The sequence below is a fragment of the Gossypium raimondii genome, chromosome 5 (genome assembly GCF_025698545.1).
Source record: "Gossypium raimondii isolate GPD5lz chromosome 5, ASM2569854v1, whole genome shotgun sequence".
Taxonomy (NCBI): Eukaryota; Viridiplantae; Streptophyta; class Magnoliopsida; order Malvales; family Malvaceae; genus Gossypium; species Gossypium raimondii.
Window position 1 is genome coordinate 55,475,104 of NC_068569.1, and position 13,789 is coordinate 55,488,892.

A 13,789-nucleotide genomic window follows, 5' to 3' on the forward strand; every position below is an offset into this window, starting at 1 on the left:
AAGAAAGTGAAATAGAAAAATAGGAGAAAATTAGATAAAAATGTTGAAATAAAAAAAAAGTTAGGGAATTAGGTCTATATTTCCTAAATTTGGAGAAATTGATATATTTTGAAAAGAGAAACAGAAAATGCATCTTAAGAAAAATATTTTGTAACAAAATGTGTATTCTTTCGACATATTAGTTTTTTTAGTCAAATGGTCAAATGTTCAATTTCTTTCTAACATTTTTGCCTAAATTTCCCAAAATAGAAGATAAGTAAAGATATATTGAAAATAAGGAGAATGTTATAAGATTGAAGTTTAATATGAAATTGTTCATCTTATTCTTCCCTATTATATAGTATAAAATAAACAATAGACAAAGCTCACATTCTACAAGTGGATGTGACCACTTTCAATCTTTCAATTAGGAAAGGAAAAAAAGAAATATGTTTGCAGTGCGGCTCATCTTTCAATCTGATTCCCTCGGGATGACTGCTTTAAAATCAATTAGAACAAGAGGTATTTGGGAAATCTTAGACCACTCTCGTCCTTTATCGCTTGAGCACTCTTCTTGCAGCAACGGACAACTGGAAATACATAAATATCCAAGCGAACGAAGCATGTCTTTTTCCGGAAGAGATGTTAGCTTGGGACACTTATAGATCTCCAATTCTTTAAGAGAGGCGAGGTCTTGAAAGCCCTTGGATGACATGTATTCCAGGTTCTCAAATTCTAAAAGGAAGATATGGGAGAGAGAAGGAGGCAGCATCATTCCAGTCCCTTCTTCTGGGAACGACACCACGTTTGAGCACCCTACACCTCCGATGGTCAATTCTTGAAGAGAGGTGAGTCTATTTAATCCCCATTCCACAAGTGACCTATAAATCTTGGGTGCGTTTGAGATTGCAAGTGATGTGAGATTGGCAGGGAATCCCTCCGATGGAAATGATATGTCAGCCGAACAGTTGTCCACACTTAATTCTCGAAGGGAGGTGATGCTGGCCATGCACTTAGGAAGGGCTCCAAAATTTCCGCAACCATCAACTATAAAAGCTCTGAAGCTGGTGCTGGGCAACCCACTTTTTTCAAAAGAAACCAAATTTGAACACGAATACAACCAAATATTCTGCAGATGGATGAGCTTGTCTAGACCTCGTGGTAGAGATTTAATTCCAGAACCTATAATTTTAATAGATTCAAGACAAGCGGTTTCCTCAAACTCCTCGGCTATGTATTCCAACATTGGACATCCCCAAATTCCCAAATGTTTAAGCGTTATGGGAAACTTGGTGTTTGAAAATAGGCAACTAAGCTTTGAGCACTGGTCAATTTCGAGAAGTTGAAGCTGATTGCAAATATTTTTGTGCCCCTTCGATGACAAAGACATTAGAGATGGACAGTTATAGATTATCAAGTCCTCAAGAAGACAGAGGGTACTACTCATACTCTTATTATCTTCTTTTTCATCAACCAAATACTCCAAATTCTCACAGTTTCTAATTCTCAGCTTTTTTAAATTAGGAGGTAAGTTATTCTCTGCAAAAGAAACCAAGCTTCGACAATTATCAATTTTCATCACTGTAAGAAATATGAGCTCATGTAAGACTTGTGGCAGTCTATTGAGCCTTTCACAGTCATATATCTGCAGAGATTCAACACGTGAAATCTTGTCAGGTTGCAATTCGGCTTCCTCGGCTTCCAAAGACTGCAGTTGAGGACAACCCCGAACGGTAATGAAACGATGTCCAACTAAACTAAACCCATACCGTGATAGAGATGCCAACTCCTCCCAACCATCAATATCAAAATGTTCTGAGTTTCCAAACCTCAACATTGTCCTATCTGCTGGAATATTAAACTTTGAAATGTTAGAAAGAGACAAAGTTTGCAAAGAGGAAACCTCCTTTGCAGGAGAAGAGCAATCATCCACCAGTTCTGCACACCCTTGTATACTGACTTTACACAGTGACGGGAAACTTGATATGGGTACTACCAAACTCATACACCTATGAATTTCAAGTTTTTGCAAGGAAGGAAGATGGGTAGGCAACCTTCCCAACAATTGAGGACAGGTTTTGATTGAAAGCTCATGAAGGCTGGGTAGATTCAAAACCTTCTCGTCTCCTTCACAAGTGTCCCACTCCTTCCAGTTTGGAAGACTCTCAAAAGACAGAATCTCTAATGATACAAATGGATTCAATTGATTTTCTCCGAAGAGCTCAACACCAATCTTCTGTACTTGATCGAAACCAATAATTGAAAGATCTTTTAACAATGGCAACCTTCCAACTGATGGTAGTGACTTGCAGTTTTTACAATTGCGAAGCTTCAAAGATGACAAATTCTTGAGGGAAGAATCTGCTATCCAAGATGAGAATTTTACACCCCCGTAATTCTCAATGATGAGTTGCTCAAGCTTCTTCGGAGGATGAAGAAAGTCCAACACCCGCTCTTCAACTTCTGTTTTCCTGGTATTCTTCTCCAAGTCTGTACCCCATTGTAGTTCTAACCCATCAATCCCTAGCTTCTCATTTAACTTAGCTTCCCTCGCATCTTGACCATTAACATTCTCCAATCCAGAAAGACAAAAATTACCTCTAAGGTTTGACAAATTTTTCAATTCTCTAATAAGACGTCCATCACCTTCCCCTATAACAAAATTAGATAACGTTTGAAGCTGAGTTAGCTGATCAAATCCGGAGGGCATCCTTTCTATTGAATCCGCACCTCTAATATCAAGAAAATGCAAGTTGACAAGGTTTCCGATCTTCGAGGGTAAATTTTTGAGCTCTAAACAATCTCTTAATATTAAAGTCTCCAAATGATAAAGAGTACACAAAGAATCAGGTAAACGATTGATTCGGGTTCTAGAAAAATTTAAGTAGCGTAGGTGTTTTAAATTTTCAAAAAAGTCGGGCAAATCATAGATCTCATACCCACACAAAGAAAGAACCCTTAAGTAGCTAAGTCTTGGCAATAAATCATCCAAGACAACGTTAGATAAATAGAATTCCTCATATCTTGGAGCCATTAAGCGTAAGAAAGTACGTAAAGAAGTCATTTGATAAAATGCCTCAAACATCTTTACACTCTGATACCGATCATCGATAACATAAGCTGAGTGGCGAGAACGATGCGAAAACTTTTGTTGCTTTTCACCCTCCACTCTGCAACATATTTCTCCTGAAACTGATTGAGCTAAATCATTCATAAGATCATGCATCACGAAACGGGATTTGTCTTCACTAGATCTTTGAAAAAATGACCTTGACACTAGATCTTGAAAATATTGGTTTCCAAAACCTTTGCCTTGAATTTTAGCTTTTGATTGCAAGAAACCTTCTGCTCTCCATAACAAGATTATCTCTTCTTCTTCAAATTCATAATCTTTAGGAAATATGGAGCAGTACGCAAAGCATCGTTTCAAATGAGGAGGAAGATAATGGTAGCTTAATCGCAAAGCTGGAACTAAGCCACATGGATCTTGTGGTAGGTCCCATATCTCGCTCTCATATACTTTTTCCCATTCACTATGATCCGTAACTGTGCGTAATAAGCTTCCAATGGCTTTTGCTGCCAAAGGTAAGCCGTTGCACCTTCTCACTATGTTCTCTCCAATTTCTTTAAATTGGAGATGCCCATCAAAGTTTATTCCTTTCAATGCATGCTGAGCAAATATGGATAAACAATCATGATGCGAGAGTTTATCCAAGTAAAACGCTTTCACCGAATCCACATTAGACGAAACCTTTTGGAGTCGAGTTGTTACAATAATCTTGGTTCCTGCTCCAAATGGAGTCCGTAAGATGGTCCAATCACTGTAACTCTCGTTCCAAATGTCATCTAAAACAAGTAAGAACCTTTTTCCGGATAACTTCTCCTTCAACTTGACTTGAAGCAAGTTCAAGTCATTCTCATCACGTGAGTCAGCATCGAGGGATCTTAAAATCGTCTTTGTTATGTTAACAGCATCGAAGTCATCAGAAACGCATACCCAGGACTTGTGATCGAAAGACTCCTTAATGCTGGGATCATTGTAAACAAGCTGAGCAAGAGTTGTTTTCCCCATCCCTCCCATGCCAACGATGGAAAGGACACAAACTCCATCGGAATTGTTACTTTTGAGCAACTCAAGCATTTCTTGCTTCTCATTGGCTCTACCAACATACTCCACAGCTCCATCCATCAAGGAAGTCGGTTGCAGCCTGGGTTTCTTTCCCTTGGAAGTTGCGCCTTGAGACATGATCTCACTCAACCCCAAATTACTTCTTCGAGTGTTCAAACTATTCAGTCTATCGGTGATTGCTTTTATCTTTGAAATCATCTTAGCATTGAACATAAAAGCGATTGGAGAGAAATGACCACCAGTACAGCAGGTTGGAATGAGTTTCCGTACCTGACTAGAGGTGGCTTGTGCTTGAGTATTTTGGAGCTTGAGACGTAACTCTTGGTAAGCGAACTCGTCCAAGATGTCATCCACATCGTAAGCTAAGTCTTGAAGATCGCCCAACCAATTCTTGACACCATCGTCCTTGATCTGCTTCTCCTCTGCATGGTTCAACACTGCTTTGATCTCGGGTAATATGGATTGCCACAGCTTGAGTTGCTGGTGGACTTGCCGGTGGTCGGCCACAAAGTTGAGTACAGAGTCAAACAACTTGGCAGACAACAGCTCCAAAAAGGCAGAAAGAGCAGCCTCTCCAAAGACAGACATGGTGGAATTGGGACAAAGAAATCAAAGAGAGAGATGAAGAAGGAAGGGGAGATTGAGGGAAAGGAATGGAGATGGATTGTGTATAATTGGGGTTAACAGGGAATGGAACTGAAGGCAACGAATAGAGACAAATGAGATGGAAAACACAAGAAAGTGGAAAACAGGTCACAGTTTTTGGAATGATTGGAACCTCCAATTTCTTTATTTTATTGCATACCAATCTTTCTTTATTTTAATCAAAAGATCTCATTGAAAAGAAATACACTATATTTTGTAAATTAATTCAGTAATCATTACTTATTTGTGTATTTGTGTTTTAATGCCAATAAATTAATTTTATTCAATGGATTTGAGTTATTACATTATTTTTAGTTCAAGACCAGAATTTATTACTTATTTATTAATATTTTTAAGTTTAAGTTTAAATTTATATTTATTTTTTATTTTTTATTTGATATTATAAATGTATTGATTATTTATTAAAATATGTATCTTCAAAATTATTTTTGAAATACGTTTTTAGGAATATTTTAACATTCATAAAAGTCAAGTTCAATATAATTGTTAATATCAACGAGTTTTTCATGCCTATTGAAATCAAAGTAATTATTAGTCATGATTATAGTACTTTGACATCTATGGATAGGAGTGAGCGATCGATTGAATTGAGTAAAAAATTTTCATATTAATCAATTTGTGAATCCTATTTTATCATCCTAATCGAGTCAAGTGAAGTAAAATTCAAGTCGAGCCAAATCGAGTGAAATTGTTTAAGTTAAATTAAAAATTAAACATGTTACATTAAAATCTTGTTATAATATAATTAATCAAATGTTATAGCACATAAATTTAAAAAAATCAAAGTAAAATAATAATAATAATAATAATAATAATAATAATAAATACTTTATTACGATAAACTTGAATCATAAATTAACTATTTAAGTCCTCAAATTTATTATTTTAGAAAATTTTTACTCTTTAAACTTTCTTTATATATTTTTTTAAATTTTCTTAAAAATTTTATAATTTTTAAAGAGTAAATTACACCAACAATAACTCAACTTTAATATAGCTGACAAAACAATCACTTAAGTTTCAATTCAATCATTCCACTTTCGAAAAATAACAAAATAGTACCACTAACCATTTTCCGTTACAAAAAGAATGTTACAAACTACGCTTTATTTTTTTGTTATTCTTCATGCTCGTTTTACAGTCCATATTTGAGATAAGTGACTATCCCTCCCAATAATATTATTTTCAAAGTTTAATCTTGTGTCTCCCATTGAAAGCACAATATATCTTTTACCATTGCATAGGGCTATAAATGAACATACAAAACAATTTAATTTTTCTTCATTTATATTCAGTTGTTAAGCTAAATAAATGAACATGATCAAGATTTTGAGACTAGTTCATTAAATATATTGAACACAAACAAAACTTGCTCAGTTCATTTATGTTTATGAACAAACTTATTTATCATTCATTAAAAATTCATTTAATAAATCATTCCAAACTTGTTTATTGTTTCATTATTATATATTAATAAAATTATTATGATTTTGGTGCTTATTTTTATTTATAATATAATTATTTGTTTATTAATTATTCATGAATATTAATTGCGAACATGTTGTTTAACTTAAACAAACAAATATAAGCCTACATAATTTTAAATAAACGAATAAGAACGAACAAATTTAAAAACCAACCAACATGAGAACGCATCCATCCAACGTTAAAATTTTGAGGATCCTAATGTCATAAATGAAAATCAAATTTTAAATAATGCTGGTTATGGATACCACAAACAGACTTGAAGAACCCTAGTAACTGGTATAAAAACAAAAAGATTCTGAAGGAGGACCCGGAAACAGACTAGATTTCATTTCTAACTCTTCAAATTGGTTCGGTTTCAAAATGAATCACGCCAGATATTACAAATGAAATATTACGAAAAAAGGTCGTATAGAGAACATTGAGATACCAGTACTAGTTATTGACTGTCGATCGAATCGATACCACTGTCAAAACCAATCAAAGCAGATAGCAAAGTGAAGAGACTACTTACTTGAAGCCAAATTGTCTACTCTTTGTTTAGGTTACGGATAACAAATGGAAGAATGCCACCATGATCAAAGTATGCCAATTCCACCTGCAGACAATTTTCAGGAATATTAAAAATTATGTATAAAAAGGGGTTGACCCAAACTCTTTTCTCTTTCCAACAATATCGGCATACCTCAGTATCAAAGCGGACAGTACACGTGAACGATTTGCCAGTGTCAGTTGTGACTGTAACATCTTGGCCGGGCCTTATCTCACTGATTTTATTTGGAAGGTCAATTGAATAACGTTCATGGCCAGTTAATCCTAGAGAATCAGCATCCTCACCAGGCTTGAAACAAAGAGGAATGATTCCCATACCAACCAGATTACTTCGATGGATTCTCTCAAAGCTCTTTGCGATAACTGCTTTCACACCCTGAACAAAGCAGAAAAACCGTTTGGGATGTAAGAGTTAAAGAGAGAATTGATATTCCAATATCAAGAATTAGTGAGCCAATGCCCGTACCACTAACATTGGGCCCTTGGCAGCCCAATCTCTTGAGCTGCCACTTCCATACTCTGCTCCAGCTAAGACTATCGTGTCTTGCCCAGCAGCCTTGTACCTCTGCAAGTTGATAATATATTCCATTAGTAATGGCAGTCTAAGTGGAAGCAACGGATTTTTAAATAGCAAAGTTAAAACTCACCATTGCTGCATCATACACATAAAGCTTTTCTCCTGTCGGAACATGAATAGTCTTCGGACCAACTTCTCCCTTCAGTAGCTTGTTGACAATGCGGATATTGGCAAAGGTGCCCCTTGCCATCACTTCATCATTGCCTCGACGACTACCATAGGAATTGAAGTCCTTTTTGTCCACCCCACGCTCAAGAAGAAACTTAGCAGCAGGGCTATCCTTTTGGATGCTACCTGCAGGAGAGATGTGATCGGTGGTAATACTGTCACCAAAATTGAGCAAGCAATAGGCATCTTTCACTCCATGCGGGCCTGGTGGTTCTACGGTCATGTTTTTGAAATATGGAGGCTCGTGAATGTATGTTGAGTTTGGATCCCAAGAATAAAGCGTGGAAGCAGGGACGGAAAGTTGATTCCACATCAGGTTGCCCTTTGTGATGGCTTCATAGGTGCTCTTGAACATATCAGGCAACACACTAGATTGAACAACCTGTCACGTTACAAAATTCCACGTCATTTGGGCTCAAAATAGTATGCAACACTGTCAACTTTCAAGTGACTTCACAGATTATTTACCTGTGCGATCTCATCATTACTAGGCCATATATCCTTGAAATATATACTTTTCCCCGATTTTCCTGTCCCTATAGGCTCTTTCTCGAAATCAATATCAACCTGAAAATACAGAAATAAGGACCTAAAGATGCTGCTAACACAATATCAACCTGGACTAGCTATTCACAAGAGAAAAAATGAGCATCCTCGTAAACCACTATTATTATCATATTATTATATCAACTTCCAAATTTAAATTTGTGATCTTGGATCCATGATGCATCACCGACTTGAAATCAAGTTTGATAAATAGAACTTTTCACATTGAATAGGGTTGGAAAAATATTGAAAGGCCAAGTAACAAAAAAGAAAATCTGCAGTGTGCCCAATTTTTTTGGAACACCATTGCATGAATAGTATCAAACTAAATTGTCTAAAATATTGTGGCATGACTAATCCAAAAGTAAGAAAATGTATTAGACGCTTCATTTTCGTTAATACCAATAAGAATGCAAAGTATACATTACCGTGCCAGCAAGGGCATAGGCAACTACTAATGGAGGTGAAGCAAGATAGTTAGCTCTGGTTAGGGGATGAACACGACCTTCAAAGTTTCTATTCCCGGAAAGAACAGCTGCAGCGATGATATCTGAAATAGTGACCGAGGTATTTGTTAGTGCAGATAAATTACATTGGGCAAGGAACAAAGACAGAGGGAAACTAGAAACAAGTAAAAAGCAGGTGCTGAAAATTAGTGAAGGTGAATTATTAGAGAAAATCAAAAGGAACGAATGAGAGTAAAAGTTCAATTTTTGAAGAAACATGCGGAATAAATAAATCAGGATGTGAACTTAGAACTGAAAATATTAGCACATTTTAGCAAGTTGATGAAAATTTAACTAGTAAGAAAATTGGATAGACTTTTTAAGTATATCACCGGAGATTATCCATTAATCCTCACACTTCTGGAAAAAGCCCCCTTACACTACCAAGAGAACTGCTGGCAATTTTCAAAAGAAAATGAAGAAGCAGATTTTGCATTCAAGAAATAAAATTTACCATTTTCCGAAATTGCTGAAGCAACTGATTCATCAAGTTCTCCAGAATTTCCGATACAAGTTGTGCAGCCATAACCAACAATGTTAAAACCTTGTTGATTCAAGTATTTTTGCAGCCCACTATAGAACACCAAATCAAAAGCAAGAAATTACTGTTTTCAGAGACATTTTCTTTTTCTTAAAAGGGATAAGATAGAGACAATAGGGATAACTAAAATTCTTAAAGGAAATATCGTATGAAATCAACATACCTCTGAAGCAAATACTTTGTAACAACTCCAGATCCAGGAGCAAGACTTGTTTTAATCCATGGCTTGACCTGGGGCATAATAATGGAAAGTACATTTTAAGATATCAGGCAAGGCTTGTCTTCCAGCTACAGTAGAGTTGAAGTTCACCATTTTTTTTTCCTTAAAGAAAGAGAAGAAAACTGAAACACACACGCACAAACAAAAAAAGGGGGAGATAAAGAGAGAAAAAAAAACACACTCAAGTTCCACAAGTTTACAGTTCCAATGCTGATATGAGAGAATGGTAATCAACTATAATACAAAACTACTCCCAAAATTTTCACAAGAGTTATGAAACACAAGATACCGCTCCAAATTAACTCGCTTCCTACACATTAATTTCCAAGCCCAGAAAACATTGTTACCTTAAATGGTTAAAAACAGAGGACACATACAAGAAGCTAAGACTAACCTCCAAACCTAGTTCGTAAGCCTTCTTAGCAACAAGCCCAGCCCCGAGCATGACACTAGGATTTGATGTGTTTGTACAGCTGGTGATAGCCGCAATTACAACACTTCCATGTCTAAGTTCGGCAGGCAGGCCATGGAATGTGAACTTAGCAACTTTATTCTGCTCTTCCTTTGGCACAGCAAAACCCTGCAACAAGGATTACACAATTAAGGCATGATGTACAAATAAGTAATTGGATAAAAATGTGCTCAAAATTTTAGTTTTGTAGACTGATGAAAGATGGAAAATGATAAGTTTTGTAAAGGTAGATAAAAGCGCTTACTAGACCTGAGGCTACACAAAGGGACCTAGCAATTCAAACCTTAAAGCCAACACTATTACCAGAGTTTGAACTTGTTTCTAATGAACACACGCCATGGAATGACATCAAACAAGAGTTTTTTGATGAACCAACTGCAGTAAAGCTGTCTGTGTCTAACCTTGAATCCAACATTGTTATCAAGACATGCATGCCAATCAGCCTTCATTTCTTTCAAAGGAACTCGGTCATGAGGCCTAGTAGAAAGCATCAAAGAAAACTGTCAATAAGTAAAATATAATAAAGAGGCATTAAAAGAAAAGAGGTAATGTGCATACCGCTTCGGCCCTGAGATACAGGGTTCAACTTCGGCCAGGTCCAACTGTAAATAAGAACTGTATGCTCTTTCTTGTTGAGGCTGCTCATGGAAATAGAGTCAAGAATGATGATACCATCTGAAAATGTATTTCTACCAACAAGAGTTGAGGAAAATTTACCTCATCATAGTCAACAAACATCTTGTTTGCACGCAAATAAGCTTCTATCATTGATACCTGATATATAAAAAGCATATGTCAAACCACCCAGTCGTTATTGGGCAAGGTAGCACAATATAGAAACCCATGGAAAATTGAACTCACTGTCTCATCACTTCTACCAGTTAGCTTAAGATACTGCAGTGTTACATGATCTACAGGGAAAAAGCCCATGGTTGCTCCATATTCAGGCGACATATTTGCTATTGTGGCTCGATCAGCCAATGATAATTCACCCATTCCCTCACCTACATGCAAATTAAAAATAATAAATGATGATGAAGGCATGTACATTGGACAATAATGGTAAAAAAAATATCTCTGTTGATAGACTTGTGATCATAGAACAAACCGTAAAACTCAACAAATTTGCCAACAACACCATGCTTCCTCAACATCTGTGTCACAGTCAAAACCAAGTCGGTGGCCGTGACACCATCACGCAATTTGCCAGCTAGCTTGAATCCAACGACACCAGGTAACACCATGCTCATTGGCTGTCAACTTTGCAAAGTAGAGCATTAGAAAAAATAGCAAAACCAAACTTTCAGCTAGATAACTATGCTTAGTGCAAGCACTTCAACTCAAATCAACATAGGAGCAGCTACAAAAGAAAATGAGTCATCCAGTTTCAGGAACCAAATAACTAATAGTACCAGAAAAGTAAATATGTCTACTGCTACAAGAAAAAAAATCTACAAAGCATGAATATATGAGAAAAAGGAAGCAAAGATTACCTGGCCAAGCATTGCTGCCTCTGCTTCAATTCCTCCAACTCCCCAACCTGCAACTCCTAACCCATCTATCATAGTTGTATGTGAATCAGTACCAACAACGCTATCAGGGTAGAGCATTCCATCAGAGTTAAAAACAACACGTCCTAGGTATTCCAGGTTCACCTGCAAATTCATCAAGAGACATTCAACTCCAAAGCAGTAAAACATAAACAAAATAAAGATAGGCATTGAACCAGCATATAATTTACTATATGTTCCTAAGTATGACACTTTAAAGGGCATAAAAAAAATCTGATAGAGGAAGAATCCTAGTATAACTGTAAGACCCAAAAATGTCTTTACCTGGTGAACAATTCCAGAACCTGGAGGAACAACAAGCATATTATGAAAAGCAGATGAGCCCCATTTAAGGAAAGCAAATCTCTCTTTATTCCTCTTAAATTCAAGTTCCATGTTTTCTTGTACTGCATTTTCAGATCTTGCAACATCAACTTGAACCGAATGATCAATGACAAGGTCTACTGGAACCTGAAAGCAAATTTAATCTTCTTAATTACACAGCGACGCCTGTTGATTAAGAAACCAAAGCCGCAAGGTATAGCAAAACAGGTGCTCATAAGGGTCAATCACAAACCAATGGATTAATCTTCTTTGGGTCATTGCCAAGATTCTTCATAGCATCCCGCATGCTTGCAAGGTCAACTACAGCTGGCACTCCAGTAAAATCCTGGTACAGAATAGTGAATAGAAACACTTACAATTTGAAACACACATCCTAATTTCCAGATATGATTTGCATTCACATGTATATTATGCAACAAACCTGTAAGAGAACACGAGCAGGCTTGAAGGGGATTTCAACTTGCTTCGGTGATGTATTCTCCCAATCAATGATCTTCTCAACATCATCCTTTGTGACTTGAAAGTTGTCACAGTTACGGATAGCAGATTCCAAAAGGATCCTTATCGAGTATGGAAGACGGTCTACAATATGAAGAAAAAAGAACAATTTTAGTCATTTTGTGCGGTGATACATAATTGGAAGTCAAAATGAATACCCTTTATAACTTAATGTGAAGTGTAGAAAAAGAACCCCACTTCGAACATCAAATATAGATAAAGTAGATTGCAAGTAAGAGTTGAGGCAACATACCAATTCGTGGATCATTCAAAGCCGGCAAACTATAGAATTTTCCGAATTCTCCACCCCCAGGCTTGGGAAGGCTTGTCATCACTCCCTTGAAAGGATGCTCAGAAGCTGCATAGAACGCATAAGAAAAAGAACCCTCTTTAAGCACTAATCTTATATTTTTCTCAAACAAGACTATTTCCCGCCAATATCCCTTACTCATTTAAAAAAATACAGAAGAGCTAAATGACTTCTCTATCAAAATCAATAGCGAATTAGTTTTTTTTCCCTCCCACTATGATATAAATTTTCAAAATAACTAATCAACCAAACACACGCAAAAAGCAATCGAATTTAAACAACCGAAACCGGAAGAGTTCTATATATACCAGTAGTAGCGATCCTCCGGTGGAACCTCTCCACAACCGGAACAGAGGTCCTCGCCAGAACACGAAGGCTCTCCGGCGACCTCCAATGGAGCCGCGGCGCCGAGCACCTCAGCGACCGGAGCGAATACGAGAAACTCAAAGACCGGTACCTCTGGTTCCAGAACGAAACAGAAGAAGCAGAAGACGGAGAAGCAATCGGCGACGAAACTCTACTACACGCAGAAGGCGAAAACGACGCCGCCGCTGTCGTCGAAGCTAGCCTCGAGGCGAATCGTGCCCTACAATACATCGTTAAAGCTCTCAAATCTCTCTAATTTTTTGAGAATTTCAAACTGGATTTTCTATTATTATTTGTAGAAGAAGCTGCTAGAAAGAGAAATGGTGGCAGATTCTCTCACTGGGCTTTGGAGAGGATTTGCGATACAGAAATGGGGGTTTATATACGTGGAGAAAAAATTACGGGGTTTTATTTTGACCGTTGGATGGATAATGAACGGTAGAGATTACGTCGGAGGGTTGACTTTGACCTATAATTTGCCTTTGTTTAAGCTTTTCAAATTTTTATTCCTTTTTATTTGTCTTAAAAGGGTTAAGCATAGGAATGATTGTAAGATTACCACAAATATTGTCGCGTGTTTGACACGCGTTTACCAACAAAAACAATATTTTCATAATCAAACAAGTAGTGCAATCGATTAAATTATCGATTTTCGATTTATTTGGTTGAATTGAATAAAATTAAAATTTTTAAAATATGTATTTATAAAATAAAAAATTAATTTAATTATTGATTCAGTTGGTCCGACAAATCACTAATCAATTAATTTAGCTCTTTATTCCAAAAAATATCCCGATTAATTTTCTGTCTAACTTGTTCTAAAAGCAATGCTCAAAACACCAATGTTTATCAAGTGAATTAATCTAATATGTTAATAAA

At 36.5% G+C, this 13,789-nt stretch overlaps 2 protein-coding genes across 2 annotated transcripts; both read right to left on the reverse strand.

Annotated features, from left to right (window-relative positions):
* Positions 1-265: 265 nt before the first annotated feature.
* Positions 266-4,968, reverse strand: LOC128031902 (putative disease resistance RPP13-like protein 1). Its single transcript, XM_052630574.1, has one exon. The coding sequence runs from the start codon at positions 4,694-4,696 to the stop codon at positions 452-454; it is 4,245 nt and encodes a 1,414-aa protein (XP_052486534.1). The 5' UTR covers positions 4,697-4,968; the 3' UTR covers positions 266-451.
* A 1,597-nt stretch (positions 4,969-6,565) lies between these two features.
* LOC105768448 (aconitate hydratase, cytoplasmic) lies at positions 6,566-13,269 on the reverse strand. Its single transcript, XM_012588367.2, has 20 exons — positions 12,853-13,269; positions 12,488-12,592; positions 12,158-12,318; positions 11,969-12,061; positions 11,677-11,862; positions 11,335-11,496; positions 10,950-11,094; positions 10,703-10,845; positions 10,559-10,615; positions 10,400-10,479; positions 10,243-10,318; positions 9,764-9,949; positions 9,313-9,380; positions 9,063-9,181; positions 8,531-8,652; positions 8,025-8,123; positions 7,459-7,938; positions 7,278-7,376; positions 6,945-7,187; positions 6,566-6,857 (listed from the first exon to the last, which is right to left on the reverse strand). The coding sequence occupies exons 1-20, from the start codon at positions 13,139-13,141 to the stop codon at positions 6,789-6,791; spliced, it is 2,982 nt and encodes a 993-aa protein (XP_012443821.1). The 5' UTR covers positions 13,142-13,269; the 3' UTR covers positions 6,566-6,788.
* Between the last annotated feature and the right edge of the window lie 520 nt (positions 13,270-13,789).

What these genes read in the sequence shown, in the direction of transcription:
- LOC128031902 (XM_052630574.1), bottom strand. Translation starts at nt 4,696, where the DNA reads ATGTCTGTCTTTGGAGAGGCTGCTCTTTCTGCCTTTTTGGAGCTGTTG.
- LOC105768448 (XM_012588367.2), bottom strand. Translation starts at nt 13,141, where the DNA reads ATGTATTGTAGGGCACGATTCGCCTCGAGGCTAGCTTCGACGACAGCG. An exon ending in GTTCTGGAATTGTTCACCAG is followed by an intron (nt 11,497 to 11,676) that starts GTAAAGACATTT and finishes ATGAATTTGCAG; the next exon opens with GTGAACCTGGAATACCTAGG. An exon ending in CCTATGCCCTTGCTGGCACG is followed by an intron (nt 8,124 to 8,530) that starts GTAATGTATACT and finishes CTGTATTTTCAG; the next exon opens with GTTGATATTGATTTCGAGAA.